An 18,560-nucleotide genomic window follows, 5' to 3' on the forward strand; every position below is an offset into this window, starting at 1 on the left:
AAAGCGCCAATCTTCAACTTCGTTCCAACTCACCGAAAGGCAATAAACAAACACATGAAATAACAAATAGAAAGGAAGACCAAAAAAAAAGGCAACCCGAGAAGCGTTGGGTTTGATCGGCGGTTCGCGTAAATCTGTTGTCCTCCACCTTCGTTAATCTCTAGACAAAAGACAACGAGTGAAGAATAAAAAAAAACATCAGAAACCTGTAAGCAAAATTTTGGCCGTTCGTTTGCCGGGCGGGCAGCAGCTGGTGTTACGGCTAGATTTTGCCATCGAGCATAAATGCGCCAGAAGCATTAGAATAGGATACCGTGGGTAAAAGCGTGTTGCACCTGTTACGCAGACGGTACCGCCCGGCGAAAGAGGCAATCCGTGCTGTTTTGGACTTTCTCGTTGGGGATTTCAAGGGTACGAGGCAGGAGAGAATACTTGAGCCACTATAGAGCGGTCGTGCATGAATTATGGTCCGAGTTTAGGGACCGATTTAGAGACGAATGCTGCGCTTCTAGCATGAGGGTGAATTATCTTCTTCTCACTGGTTTTTAGATAGCAGAAGGTAGTATCTCCGCTGAAGAACCGAAAAAAGAAGATCCTTTAGATTACATCTCAACTAGAATGAACGCAATATTATCGAGCTAATCTAAATTATGTTAAGCTCAAAAAGACAAATACAAAAACAAAAATCAGCTAAACCTATTATCATATTTCGGACAAAGGACTTAGCAAGCTCAATATAAATAGCCACTAAATAGGCAACTCACTGACAACTTGGGATGGTGTATTGGTAGCGGCGTCAGTCTTCACACGACAGGACCGGTTCAAAATCCCATCAGGATCAATCCTCTGTATGCAGGACTGACTCTCCAGCAACGGGTAAATAAAGTCACAGAAAGCCAAAAATGCCAGGCCTAGACCTCTTGAGGTTGTTGTGCCGATAAAGATGAAGATGAAGAAGACAATTGAGCAACTGACTAATTGATCTATTTTGCGACCAGTTCAATTGTCTGTGAATATTCGTGATTCTTTGTCGAATAAGGACTTGTCGGCAAGTAGAACAATAAGCGACATAAACAGATCATGTCAAAGAAAGATCAGTGGAAGTTTTCCGTTTTAACTCCGAACACAAAACCTTCACCAGTTTTGAAAAGTTACATTCCGGTAGGTCAAAAGCCGCACATCCCTTGTTCTATCAATGTCTTCAAATGTTATTCCATATCTTGCTAACCCTTCGTCGGAAGAAAGCACAACTGAACAGCGTGTCCCTGTTTTCCACCCAAATCCAAAACAAAAAGAGTAACTTGCCAAGAGACGGACGGCACCCGGCCATCCGATCACACCCCCACACGCGGTTTCTGTAGCTGTGGTTCACCCGTCGAAAAAAGGGAAAATAAACGGAGGCTGTGGGTGTAAAAACGCGTTCTAAATCAACAAAAAACACGCTCACTCTCTCAGCACTCAGCTACGAGCGCGGGTGGGAAATGACGGCCCAACAACAAAACTGGGGAGTTTGTACATATTGCCGTTGCCAACATTTTGCGCATCGTAGTACACAAAGAGGTTTGTGTTCGGTTTTATGCGTACGCTAAGGTGCCGCGGGGTGGGGAGATTGGCAAACGCGTGAGGGGCCAATGTTTTGCCAAATCGACATTTGTCTTGCTTCCTTCCGATCGATTTCAATTCAGCTTGCCCAAGATGTGTGTTTGTGGCGGCCAAACAAACAGCTCTTTACAGCGGTCGGTTGAAAAGTTACACGCAAATCGAACGGAAACACGCAAAACATTCACGATCCGGTACGAAATCCCACGCGCACATATTTGAAGCCGGCCTCCGCTTTATGTGTCGTAAAATCACACGGAGCAGCGATACACAATCTCGCACTCGTGTCGCAAACTGTAACTACGGTTCACGAATACTTCAGCACAACTGGGAAATTTAGAACAAACCCAACTCGTTCCGGACAAAACGCGAGACAGCGAGAGTAGTAAGATACACGCTGGAAAAACGCACGCAGCTGAAGAAAGGCAGGAAAGCATTCAAAATGGCGCCAACGATTAACCCTTCTTTCTTTCCGCCGTGCCGTGAAGGTGGTCTCGGTGGGAACTCGGTCGATGAAAGCACAACAATCGTAATGAACAAACTTTATAAACGTGTATTGTCATAACAACTAATTAGGCAGAGGTTGCTGGGTTTTTATTTTCGCAAACAACGCAGACCCGAACGAACGGAACGAGCCACGCATCTGGTTGCTTGTTTGTTGGCTGCTTTGATCGTGCGATTTTTGCAAGAAGCGATCGAGCGCTCTAACCATGGTGAAGGTATAAAGTACTCGTAAAACCTTCTTTTGGCCAAAGTTTATAATTACTCATAAGGTAATTTACTGTCGCATCGTTTCGCAAAGAGAGTTCGCCGGGGTAATTCACTAGCAGGGATATCGCTGGGAAGCATAATTCCATCAAGATTTATGTGATGTCGTAATGTTGCGTTTTGATCCCGAAAGGTTGGGATAATTTTAATATCCCAACAACAAGGCACCCGGTTGTCTAAGGTATTGAAAGTCTTCTACGATACTTTCACTAAAAAAAAAGTATGCCACAAATTTTACTCGAAAAAGAGCACTATAACAATAAAAACGGCTAGTTGGGATTAATATTTTGAGTGAAATTAAAGCAACGGTTGTACTACAATCCGTCTTACAAAAATGGATACACTCGCTTTAATTGTTTATTGCCTTATTTTCACAACAAAACACAAAAAATGATTCTCCTAAATATCAGGAGAATTTGAAAAACTCTTTCCAACAAAAAAAAAAATATTTCTTTTTATTAAGATTTAATTCTACTGTTGAGTGCGTTAGATTTGCGACACACTGTACAGGCAATATGCCTAACCGGGTCTCGGCTGATTTCACTTACCTTTTTCGTTCGGATAGCTGCTGTTCAGTTGCTGTTCGTCATCCCGCGACACCTGCGTAATGATGGATGTAGCGTCCATTTAAACCATTGGCTGTTGGACGCTCTCCCTCCGGAAATTGTTGCTGCCTGGTGGGTCCCGCCTGGTTGGTTGTCTCGTTTATCTCGCAAGCACCGGGGTTTTCCGGTGTTTTTCTTTGTATTTTCAGTTCCGTCTAGTCGACGAAACGGCACTGTAGCCTGACGGGAAGAATCCCGCTTCCGAACTCCCGGCCGTAACGACCGTGCGAGTGAATGTGTTGCACGTGTGCACCAGTGTATGTGTGTCTCTGCTGGATAGTGCTGTTGTTCGCTTTGCTAATCTTTTTCAGCCACTAAGAATCAGGCACCACCTATATCCGGGAAACCCTTGCCGGAAAATTGCCCCCGGAACTAAAAACCTCTCGAACGGAAAACAAAACTCAAACGCCGCACTTGAAACACGAAACATGCACACACACACACATAGGCACGGATGATATACACGCAATCAGCGCCACCACACACTACTTCACTGTGAAATGGCTAAGGGGAGAAAGAAAAACAAATGCACACTCTAATAAAATACACCAATTGATGGCTGGGCGATACAGTGAAATTCGAATGCAATCGTGCGAATTGGGAAACGCAACCCAGCCTTGAAACAGGGAAAGAAAACCCAGAAAATCGGTGGAAACTTGCGACCCTTTTATTACTTCCCAAAGGGATGCAATGGCAAAACAATTTTTATCACTGCTTTAAAACCCCGGCAAACACACACGAACACACACGGTACCACGAGTTCTGGATAGACGGCAAGGAAAACGCCTCCTTTGGTTGATCCGGTTTTCCACCGCCAACCCTGGTTGCTATGGTCAACATAAAAGAGCGCCTTTGTTGTACACGGTGACATGCGGAGGCCCCATCTCCATCACGCCTATCCCATCATTTCCCCGCACCAACCACATACGCGCTTTTTTGGGGTCGTGTCGCTGTGTATACTTTCTTTTTTCCCTTTCTATCCCAAACGCTCGCAACTTTCACCAGAACGCGCGCTCGGGGCCCGCTCGAGACATATGAAAACACCGGGGAACAGAACGGATTTTGGGCCCCTAGTACGATTGATTACGACAATTCGGAAAATGGCAATGATAGCCACTGCAATGCATGTTTTCGTTTTAACTTTATCTTGCCACACTTGCTCTCTGACACGCACCAAATAAACGTTCGCTTCTGTTTTGCTACTACACACAAACAAGATGGCCGCCGCAGAGGGAGAGGAACGGTAGAACTGGTGTTAATTTTCGTTTCTTTTCACCAGGAGCACACTTTTAGCACGCTTCTCTACCATCAAAACGGGTAAATCATTGCGAAACTGCGTCTCAGTTAGGTTCTAATCGAAAAGAAGCTAAATAGAAATACACAACGCACCCACAACAACAATACACACGTCCGCACGGTTGCTCTGCTCGAATTAAACTGCTCGACGAGCTGAATGTTTATGAGCGTTTGGTGGGAGTTTGACCGAAATGTCTCCGGCCAGTTCCGTTGTGCGCAAGTGCTAGAAAAATAAGGAAAATGTCAAAACTGCCCGAACCCAACCAACGCATTATCGTGCAGTTTTTAGCACGTACATTAGCCACCAAATTTATTATGAAGAATCGTCACACTGATGCAAATGCACATTTTTTGGAATCTTGCTTTGTTCACTAGATTTCATGCTTTTTTAACAATTGCTACAAATATTTACGTTATTTGGGATCTGGCCGTAGTTCCAGCAGTCCAGGTGTATAGATATACTTTTGACATTTCCCATCCGTTGTGCTGAGTGCTCTATGTACCTTGAAGCTTTGACGCAAGGGTGAAACAGCAAAATTGCCGAAAGGAAGAGCCATCAAGCAAAACACACGAAACGGCTAAATCATCTAACTGCAGAGCGATTTCCTAAGCCAATTCTCCGTTACAATGACTACCGATATCGCTCGCGAATTTGAGGCACCAGGATTCAGTTTTGAAAACTGTCGCCGGTAAGTAATAGCGCTCAGGAATCGTGTCGGAAGAGATTGTGAGTCAAATTGAATCTAACTGTTGACACCATTCATCATCCCGTAGCAATGCTCAGCTGGTTAAGAGTGGCTTCGTGCCACCGAAAATGATCAAAACAGGAACCACCATCTGCGGCATTATCTACAAGGATGGCGTTATTCTCGGTGCCGATACGCGCGCCACCGAAGGACCGATTGTAGCCGACAAGAACTGCGAAAAGATCCACTATCTGGCGAAGAACATGTACTGTTGTGGGGCAGGCACTGCGGCGGACACGGAAATGACCACACAGATGATCGCTTCGAATCTGGAGCTGCACCGACTCAACACCGGTCGCACCGTGCCAGTCGTGGTGGCAAACACGATGCTGAAGCAGTTTTTGTTCCGCTATCAGGGCTACATCAGTGCGGCCTTAGTATTGGGAGGAGTGGACAGTACCGGTCCGTACATCTACTGCATTTACCCGCACGGTTCGACCGATAAGCTACCGTACGCAACGATGGGCTCGGGAAGTTTGGCCGCAATGTCCGTGTTTGAGTCCCGCTGGAAGCCTGACATGTCCGAGGAGGAAGGCAAGAAGCTGGTACGGGATGCGATTGCGGCCGGTGTGTTCAACGATCTGGGTTCCGGTTCGAACATTGATCTGTGCGTCATCCGGAAGGACACGACTGAGTATTTGCGCACGTACGAGGAAGCGAACAAAAAGGGCACCCGTAGCTTGGCGTATGATTTTAAACCAGGCACAACGGCGATTTTGCAGAGCAAGAGCTTCAAGGTGGACATTACGGATACGGTCGTGCGTCACCTAGTTCCGGAAGGAGTGGAAAGTATGGATACGGCATAAGGCAGACAGCGATAATGGCAGTCTGTCGTCATTCAGTTCCGTAATTACGTGTATTGGTATCAGTTCGGGAATAAATTTGCTATCATATTTGAAGCGTGAATATATACTAATCTTTGACCATTACCATTTGGAAACACTGATGCAAGTTACATCTGAACCGTGGCGAATACCATTTTTTCATGAAGATAGAATATGTTTGGCATTTTCTTGACTATACGAGTATGGGCTACCCCCTTCTTTGGGTGGAATGTGGAGGGAATACGGGAGAATGTGGATCATTCTCCCGTTGTTTGATTATTTATCATGCCGAATTGTTGCCTAAGAACTACAAATTTGCAGAATAGGTAATCATATGCTTCGGACGTCCAGTTCCAGTACTTTACAGTACAGTACCAAGTCGTTGTGCTAATTACGTGTAAAATTGTCTACAGTTCTTTTCGGTCATCTGTTATCCAGGATCTTTTCTTTATAACCAAACGCACCAGTAGTACTGTTTCCGTAAGATTGTACAGATGTTTACCGTTTATTCTTCCTCACAATGTTTTTATGCTCGAAGCAATATACGCGTAATCTTATGGAGAGAATAACTCGCCACGCACCGTTGAGCTCGTCCGGTTGACCCCGGTGAACAGAATGATTCGGACAAACCAACAGACACGGCGTGAATGTGTGTGTAGATAAATCCTTAACGGTACGACTTCTGGTAGCGGGCACGGGCACCTGGACCACCGAACTTCTTCGGTTCGCAACGACGCGGATCCGCAACCAGCAGCGTTCGATCGTACTGGGTGAGGATGTCCTTCAGTTCCTTGCGCGACGCCTCATCGACGTACTTCTGGTAGAACGACACCAGCGCCTTCGAGATGGCCTGGCGGATGGCGTAAATCTGAGCGACATGACCACCACCGTTCACGCGAATGCGGATATCAACACCGGCGAATTTTTCCTTGCCCAGCAGCAACAGCGGCTCCTGCAGCTTGTAGCGAAGGATTTTCGGTTCGATCTGTTCCAGCGGACGACCATTCACACGCAACAATCCCTTGCCACGCTTGCAGTATGCAACGGCGGTGGCAGTTTTCTGAAAAAAGTAGCGAACAATTGCAATCACATCTTCCTTGAACATTTGCTCTCCGTCACCAGCAGAGCTCGTATGTGCCGCCGCCTGCTTGTCGGTACCGCTTCGTATGCTTACCTTACGTCCGAAAACCTGGACTGCGCTTACTTTCTCCTTGCGTGCCTGCAACAATAGATGGTCAACAATGAATTAACACACTTTTCATCAACACCGCGAAGGTAAATACACAATTACCAGCGATAATTCGCTAGCACTTACTTTGGGCATGTTTGATTCGTAGCACAACAAAACTAGAAAAGGAAAGGAAGTGGATCCGCAAGCATTGAACTGTGTTTGACAGCCGCGCGACATTCGCTGTCAAGCGGGTGGTGGTGAATTTCTCATTTCCGTTTTGCCAGCGCCGCGCGGTGCTTTAATGTGGAAGCACAACATTACAACATTTATACAACGCACAAGGGTTTACAATCGATTATTTGAAGAAAATCATTGCAAAAACTGTACGAATACATACAAAGTATCATCGGTTCCTTTTTTCGTGCTTTAAGAATATACATAAAATATTGAAAGAAAAGGGCGAAAAAATAAACACTTCATCCACCATGACCGTGTAGGTCTTTTAGTGCGCATGTCATATTCAAATGCAACCGCCGTTGTGTTGACAGCTTCCAATGGAAAAAGAAAAACAAGTTACGCATAAACACACACGCAGCGTCCAACAAAAGTGAAGCGGTAAACAATTATTGTACCATCGTATAAATAGAAATAAAGTAACGCATATTAGCGTGGATCGCTACGTGGCGGTGTATGTTGGTGTGATTTTTGCTCCCGCTCGAACGTCGCGCAATCCGAATGCCCCAAAATGTACATCAAATCGATCGTCATAGACGGATTCAAATCCTACGGACGGCGTACGGAAGTGCAAGGATTTGACCCCGAGTTTAACGCCATCACCGGTCTCAATGGGACGGGTAAATCTAACATCCTTGACTCAATCTGTTTCGTGCTGGGTATTTCCAATTTGGTCCATGTAAGTACGGTTTACGCCGCTCCAGCCCGCCTAACAGCCGGTATACGGTTTGCCGCCTTTTTCTACACAGGTGACAGAAGGCTTGAATTGAGGCTTTTGAATGTTGTTTTTGTAGGTCCGTGCGACATCGCTCCAGGATTTGGTGTACAAAAGTGGACAGGCGGGGATAACGAAGGCAACGGTGACGCTCATTTTCGACAATTCCAACCCAAACCAGTGTCCGATTGGGTTTGAAAACTGTCGCGAAATTTCCATCACGCGCCAGATCGTTGTGGGCGGCAAGAACAAATATCTCATCAATGGCAAGTCGGTACAAAATAAGCGCGTGCAGGATTTGTTCTGTGCGGTGCAGCTGAACGTGAACAATCCGAACTTTTTGATCATGCAGGGGCGCATCACGAAGGTGCTGAACATGAAACCGCACGAGATCTTGTCGATGATTGAGGAGGCGGCCGGTACGAGCATGTACGAAGCGAAGCGTGATTCAGCGCTGAAGCTGATCGAACGAAAGGACACCAAGCTGAACGAGCTGTACGCGGTCATACGGGAAGAAATTGAACCGAAACTTGAGAAGCTTCGCAAAGAACGCGAGCATTACATCGAATTCCAGAAGGTATGTCGTGATATCGAATACCTGACGCGGTTATACGTCTCGTACCGCTATCTGCAGCTTTGTAAAGGCGTCGAGGAGTCGGAGAAAACGATCGCCAGCCTTCAGTCGACCATCACCGAAAGTGAGCAGAAGATCGAATCGAACTGCTCGACGGCAGAATCTCTCGAGCAGGAAGCGAAAGAGCTGCAGGCACGTATTGACACCGAGGGTGGCGGAATGTTGGGAGAACTGGAGCAGCAGCTAGCTGTGGAAAGCAAAAAGGAAGCAACCGCATTCGCCGAACGGAACAACGCAAAGGACAGCATCGGTGTGGAGCAGCGGAAGCTAAAGAATCTCCAGAAAAGCATCCGTGACGATGAGGAAGCACTAGCAACGAAGGAGGACGAGATGCAACGGCGCGGTGAAACGTTCCAAACGCTTAAGGATGCGTGCGAAACGGACGAGAGCGAATTCGCTAAGGCGCAGAAACGCTTCGAAGCAGTTACGGCCGGTTTATCGACGAACGAGGATGGTGAGGCGGCCACCCTACAGGATCAGCTGATTGCTGCCAAACAAAAGTCGGCCGAAGCGACCACGGCCATCAAGCAGTCGGAGATGGAGCTGAAACATTCACAGCAACTACTGCGGGACAAGCAGAAAAACATGAACAGCAGCGATGCGGCGTATCTCGAAGACAAAAGGAAGCTCACGAAAGTTGAGGGTCAGATCGGACAGATCGAAAATGAACTGCAATCGACGGGTTACGAGGAAGGCTCCATGGAAACGCTATCCTCCCGTAGACAGACACTGCAGAACGAAATTCGGAGTTTACGGTCGGATTTGGACCGTCGCAATGCTCACCGTTGGGAGCTGCAGTACCGTGACCCGGAGCCGGGCTTCGATCGCCGATCGGTGAAAGGTATGGTGGCGAAGTTAGTCACTGTGAAGGATCCAAAGTACGCTCAGGCCCTTGGGACTGTAGCCGGTGGTAATCTGTACTCCGTCATCACCGATACAGACACGACGAGCAAAAAGTTGCTGCAAAAAGGACAGTTGCAGACGCGCACAACTATGATTCCGCTGAACAAAATCTCGGGTCGTAAGATCGATCCGTCGGTGGCCAGGTTTGCGGAGGAGCTTGTTGGCAAGGAAAATGTAACGACGGCCCTTTCGTGTATCAGCTACGATCCTCAAGTTGATGAGGCCATGCAATTCGCGTTCGGGCATTCGTTCATCGTGAAGAATTTGGACGTGGCAAACAAGATCACGTTTCATCCGCGCATCAAAACTCGCTCGGTTACGCTCGACGGAGATGTAGTCGATCCGGGCGGTACCTTGTCCGGTGGTGCACGAGCGAAGGGTAACGCTGTTCTGTTGGATGTGGCCGAAATCAACAGAATACAGGCGATGTTGCAGGAGAAGGAGGTAGAACTGCGGAACATTTGTGCGGAAATAAGGTAGGATTGCGGTGAAAAAGAAACATTCGTTTGATCGTTTGAATTGATTATTAATTGATGTTTTTTTGTTTTAACAGCAAAATTGAGAAAACCGCCCATCGGTACGGACAGTTGAAGGAGCAGCACGATATGCTCAACTACGAACTGAATAACCTAAAGCAGCGCTTGGCTCAGACGTCCTTCCAGCAAACTCAGGAAGAAATTGAAGAGTTAAAGAAGAAAATTGGTAAGCAAACAAAATTATTACTAAATGTAGCATGCAGAAAATAAGTGATCTTAATCAGTAATCGCTAGAAATCGCGTCGAAGGGGTTTGAAATTGAATGTAAATGAATTTAAATTATTGAACTTCTTTTTGTCTCACAGAAACATTGCAAAACACAATGGTGGAGGCACGCCAGACACAAACCCAGTGTGCTGCGAAGGTGAAAGACCTTCAGTCAAAGATTGCCGACGGAAAGGGTCATCGCGAGCGCGAGCTAAAGGCGGCTGAAGATGATATGAAGCGCACTAAGAAGAAAAGTGAGGAGAGTCGTAAAAATTGGAAAAAGCATGAACGAGACTTCGAGACGCTAAAGCTAGAAATTGAAGAACTACAAAAGGGTATCGTCACCGCCAAAGAGCAGGCGGCAAAGTTGATGGAACAGATTGAAGCATTAAACCAACGGCTAACGGAGGTGAGCGGTGCGAGCGAAGAGATGACGGCAGCAGTGACCGCACTGAAACAACAAATAAAACAACACAAGGAAAAGATGAACTCGCAGAGCAAAGAGCTGAAGACAAAGTACCACCAGCGGGACAAACTGTTGAAGCAAAATGAAGATTTGAAGCTTGAAATTAAGAAGAAAGAGAACGAGATCACGAAAGTGAAGAACGAAAACAAGGACGGCTACGATCGAATCAGTGGAATGGAAGAAAAGTATCCATGGATACCGGAGGATAAGGAGTTTTTCGGCGTGAAAAACACACGGTACGACTACAACAAGGAAGATCCGCAAGAGGCGGGCCGGAAGCTGAAAAAGCTGCAAGATTCTAAGGACAAGATGAGCCGAAACGTGAACCAGAAAGCGATGGTCCTGCTGGAGCGCGAGGAAGAGCAGTACAAAGAGGTGACGCGACGGAAAAAGGTGGTTGAGGATGACAAGAAAAAGATCCAGGCGATCATCGACAATCTGGACTCGGAGAAGAAGAAAAAGCTGAAGGTGGCCTGGAGCGAGGTGGATGAGAATTTCGGCAGTATCTTCAGCACACTGCTGCCGGGAACGCAGGCCAAACTGGTACCACCGGATGGTGCAGATTTCATGAAAGGGCTCGAAGTGAAGGTTGGCTTCAACGGCATGTGGAAAGAATCGTTAACCGAGCTAAGCGGTGGGCAACGATCGTTGGTTGCGCTTTCGCTTATCTTGGCTATGCTAAAGTACAAACCGGCACCGCTCTACATCCTGGACGAAGTGGACGCGGCACTGGATCTATCCCACACGCAAAACATCGGCAATATGCTGAAGGCACACTTTACCAACTCCCAGTTCATCATCGTGTCGCTGAAGGACGGTATGTTTAACAATGCGAACGTGCTGTTCCGGACCAAGTTCATCGATGGAATGTCTGGCGTGACGCGGACAGTTAATGTCGCCAACTTGAAGAAAGCTGCTGCGGAATCCAACAGACGGTAACGCGGGGTTTTGGTTATTAAATTAATGTACATGAGTTTTGATATTTCTTTATTATTATTTTATGTTAATTTTAAGTTGTGTCTATGGCAATACAATCAACAATTTACTCGACACCATGGGGGTTTGCTATACTAACCTTCTGTAATAGAAATTAATCGATAAATGGGGAACGAAATATGAAATGCTTTCTTTCCACTTCTTATTTGGGTTTTCAACTGTTGTCGGTCGTGGCATGTCCTGCCCGATGGCCAACACTGTATGACATTCTGTTACTAATAGCTAAGTAGTTAAGTCTAAAGCATCGAAGGCACGGCTCGGTCTAAATTTTAAACCAGACCGAGCAAGTTGTTGAGTAATACGTTTGTGGAATCGTCAGTTAATGGTAGCGAATCTGATTTAGTTTAGTGTATAAGTTTTGTAAATTAATTTCTAATAAACTAAACAATTTTTTTCCAAAATACGGATTAATGTTTCGTTCATTGCTATTAAAAAAATTGCATCAATAGCAATCAAATTTACTAGTGAAATGCGACAATATTGAAACCATGAGACAACTTAAAAAAACCACGCTGTAGTTGTGTAAAACTTGCTGAAAAAGCTAACTTTTGAACATAAATTGCATTTTTTACGCTATTTCTCCTCCTTTTTCTTCCACCAGAAGTAAGATGTGGGATGTATGAGGGGTTGGAGTGTTGTCCGTTAGATGTATGTCAGCTCTTAAATTATCGCTGGAATGTGACAAAAACACCCACAATTCTCACCAAACATGTGGTTTTTACGCTCCTAGGGTTTTCCAAAGTAGAAAAAAAGGTTTGGAGAAGTAAAAACTTTGCAAATGCCAAAAAAGTGCTACCACACACACACACACACACCGGTGGACATCTTTCGGACAGGTGAAAGGTTCACTACGCTAAACGTGCATACCTTTCCACGTGGGTGGGAGAAGGAGCGAACTGAGGAGGGTGATGTGGGTAGATTTTGTTTAGAATGTTTTGGATAAGTTAGTCGGAGGGGTTTTTGTACTGCGTGGAAGTGTGGGTAACTCGTCCTTTTGCTCGCTGTCTTACTCCGAAAATGGGAACGTTTGTTTGGTTTACGGCAGGAAAAGGGTTCCTGGCTTCTACCGTGAGAACTTATCCGGACGGATAACGTGGTTCACTTTACCATTTCGACATTTCCGTACCGGAGTAAAAAGGTAACGATACTGATCCTGGCCCTGGCTAGTAGGAGAGCACGCGAGAGAGAGGGATAGAGAGAACATTTACTTACATTATAAGCAAACAAATGTCCCTCGCGGGAGTTTTGAAAAATGTCTTTTTTAACATATTACATTTAAAATAAAAGTTTTTTTTCCCGGACCTGGGACTGTGGCCTGTTTGTTTGGTCTTTTTTTTTGATGATGGGTTGGAAAGTTTACACTTGCTCATCTTTTGCCACCGGATAGATGTGTTGTAAATATTTGAGCAAAACGTGTTGAATGTGTGTGGCATGAAAGGGGAACGAAAAGGCGCAATTACAGGGAGCAGTGGACAAAGCAGTCGCAGTAGCTCGTGAAAGACAGCTTTGTGCATTTTTATGTTTCAAGATTAAGCAATGCAGAGTAGACATTGGCAACAGGATGATTGTGATAAGTGAAGTGACATGAGCTAACGAGAGCTATCGAAGAGCTTTAATGGAAGCATTTGCCCGTTGATAGCGATCGTTCGATCACACATTATGATATTCTGTCACTCACGATGTAAACTAGCTAAATGATGCTTCTTCTGATCATGTACTGGACAGCTAGTGCTCCGGTAGTTCGTGTAGGTTAGTGTTCGTGAGCTAGCGTACCATTGAGTACGAATCACTCAGCTAACTCATGGGAGCTATTTCACACAACACTAATTGCGTCATTTTCGAAAGATCCTACAAAATCCATAGGAAAAGAACGAACAGAAGGCTAAGTGATCCGTACTGGGACATTCCCCAAATACCTTTCGCTCCATCGAATGCAGGATAAAGCCTGCAAGTTATTGACACATTTGTGCACGTCATCTCTCAACCAATCACACTAACTTTCAATCAGGCATCCATAATCATAAACACCAACAACAACAACAAAAAAAAACCTGCGGCGACACAAAGCCACCATCTGCGGGTAGTTATGGCAAGCAGGATTGCACACCTAGCGCCGGATTGACTCGAGGAATTACACGGTTTACCTTGCTTAACAATAAAAATAAACAAAAGTACGCCAGCGTATTTGCTCACCGTGGTTGGTGTGCGGGAAATCAATTTACACACGCCCGACCGCGTGTTCCGCCATGCCAGTGCGGCGCGGCAAGGATACTGGATTTCAATTTTTCATTTCCGATTGTGGAAAAGCCGGCGGGAAAAGCTGTTGTTTCAATTCGACTCTGCACAAAGCCATCTCCCCAGTTCCATGGTTCGTGGGGACGCGTGACGAAAGTTGCCGCTGGCATGTTGGATAAACGGGCAGCCTTTACTTACCGCTGTGGAACAAAACATGCCGAGGAGTTCATTCCCATACAGGCTTGATACGTACGTGCAAATGCCGGGCAGGCAAGGGGAGTCCGGTGGGATTTGGAATTTTACGATCTTGTGTCGCACACGTACATACGAGCGCTTCCGAAAGGGGACGTGAACAAGTTGGAGTGTGAATACCTAGCGAAGAAAAAAAAGGTATTGAAAAATGAGACACACTTTAGAAGGTGATAAATTGGTAGGAATATAAACAAACGTTCTTCCCTGGTTGAAACTGGATCACCTGCAGCGTAAATGTATGCCGGAGCAATACAGGCCCTGGTGCTTCCTGGTTGTAATCTTCGTGTCTTGAGATGTATGCTGGGCCCTGACATGCCACACATTTTATGTTTTTTTGTTGTTGTTGCCTTTTACAGCTTCAACGCGAGTGTGTGCTGGAAGAGTAAAAGCTTTCGGTTCTGAAACTGAAAGTACTAACATCACAAACACTCACTTTCCTCCCATTACAATAAAATAGGCGTCAAACCCGTCAAAAGCACTTGACAGCCAATCAAATTACCATTCGTTCGTACGATTTGCTTACATGCGGAGTAGTAGAACGTTCGCCGCACGTTGTTGTTTGGCATATTGGCAGCCGTAAATGATACGTGATAACGTCTAATGGTAATGGTTGTCGTTTGTTATTTCCCGAACGATACGCACATTTCTGTTTGCCCATAAAGAGGCTCGTTAAAAGGTGGATACTACCAACATGGCCTTGGGTGCATATCAATGTTCAAGCCAATAATTTCATCAATCCTGTTCTTTTATAACACCAATGAAAGTGCTGATCGAAAGGCAAAGTATTCACTCATCGTTGCTAAGAGAACATTCAGATTTTCAGGGAACCTCAAGAAAGTCTCTTCAATTTTTAAAGATCGAGTTGTAGAAAACTGGACAGAGAAGGTTCCTGGAAGGCGGTAATACATGTTTAGTTTTACGATCAAATAAATGACTATTGTTTTTAGTTAGTTTTGCTCCGCTAATTTAAGGGCACAGAGAGAAATTTATGGAAATTAAAGATTGGGATGTTCAAACACAGTGTCATCAATATGCCTACCACGAATCATCAATATTACATGAGTTGGTGGTCAATTGAGTATTTTTGACATCCAATTCAATTGGAAAGTGTCGCCGAAAATTTTCCATATCCATTACCGCGAACTTGATGGAATGCTTCTGTAAAAAAATGGCCACAATTGCGAAGAACATACAAGATAAACACTACACTTCAAACCCATATTTCAACGCAATGTTTCGTTTTCTTGCAAAGTAGCTTTCTAGCCGACCAGTCGATATGCGGCACGGTGGCACGGCGGTTCCAGCACTCCCATCCCAGTCCCTTTCCCCGTGATTCGATATCGCAAAATGGTATCGGAATCAAATAAACATAAATTTCCGCAACGTATGATGGGCATAAAAGTGTCTTTTACTGCGTTTGAATATTTAATCGCAGCTTCTTGTTCCGCCCGGTGTGTCGACTTCCGGCAGTGGGTGGAAATCTTCCTGCGGGTGTGTTTGAGCCGGCTTAACCTCAGCACCTTTTCGGCGGGAAGATGTACGGAACCGTTCCAGGTACGGATCGAGTTTGGCTGAGCGGCGGAACATGAAGTTACACGCAGACATTTTCGCAAGGTTGTGCATGTGATTGCCTTTGAGGCTGGTAGCGTATCGATGCGACACGGTACGGTAGTTTATGCCGTTGCATTATACATTTCCGTACAGGCCCGGGAAGTGTGCGTCCACTTGCATATGCATGAGACGCCTTCCGGGCAAGCTGCTGTCGTAGGGAGTCCTGATGCTGATACACTTGTCATTCAGCGTGTACCGCAAAAGAACTCTGCTCTGATTTTACTGCATTTATTCAACACTTTGGCACCGAATCGAAGGAAAACAAAGAGATCCTGCCCACTAATACTGCGCACTAAACTGAGCTTAAACGTACGACACCAGAATCGTTCACTCGTGTGTCCATCTCGAGCTTTTCTTTGGATTCATTCCAATTCCCATCGAGATTGGATGTCTTAAGTCCTTGCAGCTCATCTGCCTGAATGCTGCCAGCTGCACTGGGTAGATCTTCGCAAGAATTCCACGGCTGTTGGGTGGAGTCCGCAAAAGCCATGTAGAGAAGTCCACAGATAACAAGCATGCCGGAACTGATGAGAAAAATTATCCTCCATTGTTCCACGGTGTGCTGTGAAGAGTGAAAGGCAGTCAGTATTTGGGGAGTAGGATCTCTACTACACTTACGTTGCCAAGCATTCCGACAATGATGGGCGATATGAATCCCGGCACTACCGTGATCATACCGCTAACACCTAACAGGATGCCCGCATATCGCGGACTCATGTCGACCAGATTTGCCAGCGGTCCGGTCGAGACTGCACCATGGACGGTCGTTGCAAGCGTGAGGAATATGGTCGCCATGAACGAGTTACACCCGCAGTAGGCCAGAATGAACACAAATATCCCATTGACGAAACAGCACAGCGCACCGCCCATCTTGCGTACGCCGGTCCGGGACATTAGCTCGTGCTTCAGCAGATGATCGCCAACGATGGAGAACACGTACGCAAACAGCATGCGGCACAGGTGCGGAATGCCCGACAGCAAACCCGTCATCTCGATGTTCCATCCGTGCACGTTGTTGAAGTACGTTGGGGCTTGCGTCATGAGCGTGAACAGACCCCAGATTCCGCCCCACTGTGCGATGATCGTGATCCACATCGCTTTGGACAGTATGATCCGTCTCCACGGAGTGCGTTGCCCGTCCTGCTGGTCCCGACGCTCCGCCGACTGTTCCGTGATTCCAAGCGAACTTTCAATATACTTACGCTCGTTCGGATGGATGCGAGGATGTTCGGCCGGTGAGTCGTACACGAAGTACAGCCACGCCACGTACCACACCGTGCCGAAGATGCCGCAGAAGTGAAACACATACTCCCAGGATGACCACGCGATGATGTACCCGAAGAGTGGGAAGTTCAGAGCCACTCCGACCGAGCTGCCCAGATACGCCGTCACAAACTTGCTGCGTTCGTTCGGTGGTATCCACTGGCCGGCCATATGGTGCATCGCTGGCCAAGCAAGACCCTGAACAGACGAAGGTGTGGATGGGCTAAATTTTGGATAACGATCAATGTACGGCACGATTGCTTACGCATACGAGACCCTGCAGCACGCGCAGTATGACCAGCACACGATAGTCCCAGTACGAGGCGATCGGCATCAGAAAACACATCCAGCATCCGATCACGTTACTCGCCCCAAACACCAGCTTCGTACCGTAGCGCCGTGCTAGAATTCCACCCGGTATTTGTGTGATCCAGTGAAGCCAGTAGAATGCCCCCAAAATCAAACCCTGCTGATAGTCATCCCAGTCGAAACCTTCCTTCTGCGGGTCCAGCTGTAACGGTGATATTAGAGACAGAGCGAGAAGCATTATTAGTGAAGCTCACGCCGTCATGATAACGTACAGAACACCGCCGTTGGAACAGATGATCGTCGCTAAAGTGAAACGGCTCTGCAGAGTCATTAGAATATTTTTTGATTAGCCGCCCTATTAACGGGTCAGACACGCTGCAGTAGCTCGCCGCTATCGCCGCTAGTTGATTTAATGAATTGTGGAGTTAATTGGATTGCTTTTCTGGGGCCCCGTTTGGAGTACAACCAAACGACCAGCTCCAGGTGCATCGCTGACCCAAACGGAACAACGAAACGAAACAACGATTGATCGATTGAGGTGTGGAAGGTCAAGTGCAATGTCAGGAAGATCGAGGGTGTTGGCTTGTTTCCAATCAAACATGTGCGCGCGAGCACGGTGTAAAGTCTTCGCCATACATTACGGGGTGGATGAGGATTAGGCTACCATAAAACACGGTTGTGACGTTTACGATTTAGCGCACGCTTCCTGGACGCTGGTACTCCCAGAGTGCCCGAGAATGTGTGTTTACTGACGCTGACTTATCTGATGGTTAGATACGGCGCCATATCTGGCTATTTATCATCGCCGGTGGACGGAACACATTTCTCTCAAAATGATAAACAACTGCGCGATGAGATCTGCGTATTTTGAAACGCGTTGCAGCCACTTACGTTGAACAGTGTGAGCAGCAACTGTTCCGGTGAAATGATACGACCTTCGCGCGATCGTAACAAGCTTTGGGATCCTTGGTTGACGGTGGTTAACTCCGCGGCGGTGCTGTTGGCCTGTGGAACATAACAGGCGTAGTCTACCTTCACCTCGCCGACAAACTCCGTGTCCGACTGCTTGATCATCGCCACGATCGTAATGTTGGTGTTGATGCGGATCATGTAATTCACGGCGAAGCCCACAAACACTAAATACCAGAGTGTGGACCTGGCACTGATCCTTTCTTCCTTTGCCATTGTGT

At 46.5% G+C, this 18,560-nt stretch overlaps 5 protein-coding genes across 5 annotated transcripts in view; 2 read left to right on the forward strand and 3 right to left on the reverse strand.

The window, feature by feature from the left end:
* LOC128706891 (phosphatase Herzog) overlaps nucleotides 1-3,040 on the reverse strand; it is a 38,845-nt gene extending 35,805 nt beyond the window's left edge. The window contains exon 1 of the mRNA XM_053801833.1: nucleotides 2,916-3,040. Within this exon, the coding sequence (XP_053657808.1) occupies nucleotides 2,916-2,994 (79 nt within the window). The 5' untranslated portion in view covers nucleotides 2,995-3,040. The remainder of the gene's footprint in view (nucleotides 1-2,915) is intronic.
* A 1,855-nt stretch (nucleotides 3,041-4,895) lies between these two features.
* Nucleotides 4,896-5,820, forward strand: LOC128707570 (proteasome subunit beta type-7). The gene is made up of 2 exons (XM_053802527.1): nucleotides 4,896-4,957; nucleotides 5,043-5,820. Exons 1-2 carry the CDS (start codon nucleotides 4,896-4,898, stop codon nucleotides 5,818-5,820), a joined length of 840 nt encoding a protein of 279 aa, XP_053658502.1.
* Nucleotides 5,821-6,504: 684 nt separating this feature from the next.
* LOC128707571 (40S ribosomal protein S16) lies at nucleotides 6,505-7,162 on the reverse strand. The gene is made up of 3 exons (XM_053802528.1): nucleotides 7,154-7,162; nucleotides 7,013-7,057; nucleotides 6,505-6,898 (listed from the first exon to the last, which is right to left on the reverse strand). The coding sequence occupies exons 1-3, from the start codon at nucleotides 7,160-7,162 to the stop codon at nucleotides 6,506-6,508; spliced, it is 447 nt and encodes a 148-aa protein (XP_053658503.1). The 3' UTR covers nucleotide 6,505.
* A 592-nt stretch (nucleotides 7,163-7,754) lies between these two features.
* LOC128707569 (structural maintenance of chromosomes protein 2) lies at nucleotides 7,755-11,643 on the forward strand. Its single transcript, XM_053802526.1, has 4 exons — nucleotides 7,755-7,922; nucleotides 8,038-9,971; nucleotides 10,049-10,197; nucleotides 10,337-11,643. The coding sequence occupies exons 1-4, from the start codon at nucleotides 7,755-7,757 to the stop codon at nucleotides 11,641-11,643; spliced, it is 3,558 nt and encodes a 1,185-aa protein (XP_053658501.1).
* A 4,447-nt stretch (nucleotides 11,644-16,090) lies between these two features.
* Nucleotides 16,091-18,555, reverse strand: LOC128719446 (sialin). The gene is made up of 4 exons (XM_053813071.1): nucleotides 18,262-18,555; nucleotides 17,327-17,572; nucleotides 16,417-17,259; nucleotides 16,091-16,360 (listed from the first exon to the last, which is right to left on the reverse strand). The coding sequence occupies exons 1-4, from the start codon at nucleotides 18,553-18,555 to the stop codon at nucleotides 16,091-16,093; spliced, it is 1,653 nt and encodes a 550-aa protein (XP_053669046.1).
* Nucleotides 18,556-18,560: the final 5 nt, after the last annotated feature.

Source organism: Anopheles marshallii, chromosome 2, assembly GCF_943734725.1.
Source record: "Anopheles marshallii chromosome 2, idAnoMarsDA_429_01, whole genome shotgun sequence".
Classification (NCBI taxonomy): Eukaryota; Metazoa; Arthropoda; class Insecta; order Diptera; family Culicidae; genus Anopheles; species Anopheles marshallii.

Bases quoted from the DNA above. Each gene is read 5' to 3' on its own strand.
- LOC128707570 (XM_053802527.1), top strand. From the start codon at position 4,896: ATGACTACCGATATCGCTCGCGAATTTGAGGCACCAGGATTCAGTTTT. The intron at 4,958-5,042 runs GTAAGTAATAGC...ATCATCCCGTAG, and splicing joins AGTTTTGAAAACTGTCGCCG to CAATGCTCAGCTGGTTAAGA.
- LOC128707571 (XM_053802528.1), bottom strand. The intron at 6,899-7,012 runs GTAAGCATACGA...TACTTTTTTCAG, and splicing joins TCCAGGTTTTCGGACGTAAG to AAAACTGCCACCGCCGTTGC.
- LOC128719446 (XM_053813071.1), bottom strand. From the start codon at position 18,555: ATGGCAAAGGAAGAAAGGATCAGTGCCAGGTCCACACTCTGGTATTTA. The intron at 17,573-18,261 runs GTAAGTGGCTGC...TCACCGTTACAG, and splicing joins TGCTGCTCACACTGTTCAAC to CTGGACCCGCAGAAGGAAGG. The intron at 17,260-17,326 runs GTAAGCAATCGT...TCGTCTGTTCAG, and splicing joins TGCTGCAGGGTCTCGTATGC to GGTCTTGCTTGGCCAGCGAT.
- LOC128707569 (XM_053802526.1), top strand. From the start codon at position 7,755: ATGTACATCAAATCGATCGTCATAGACGGATTCAAATCCTACGGACGG. The intron at 7,923-8,037 runs GTAAGTACGGTT...TTGTTTTTGTAG, and splicing joins GTATTTCCAATTTGGTCCAT to GTCCGTGCGACATCGCTCCA. The intron at 10,198-10,336 runs GTAAGCAAACAA...TTTGTCTCACAG, and splicing joins AGAGTTAAAGAAGAAAATTG to AAACATTGCAAAACACAATG.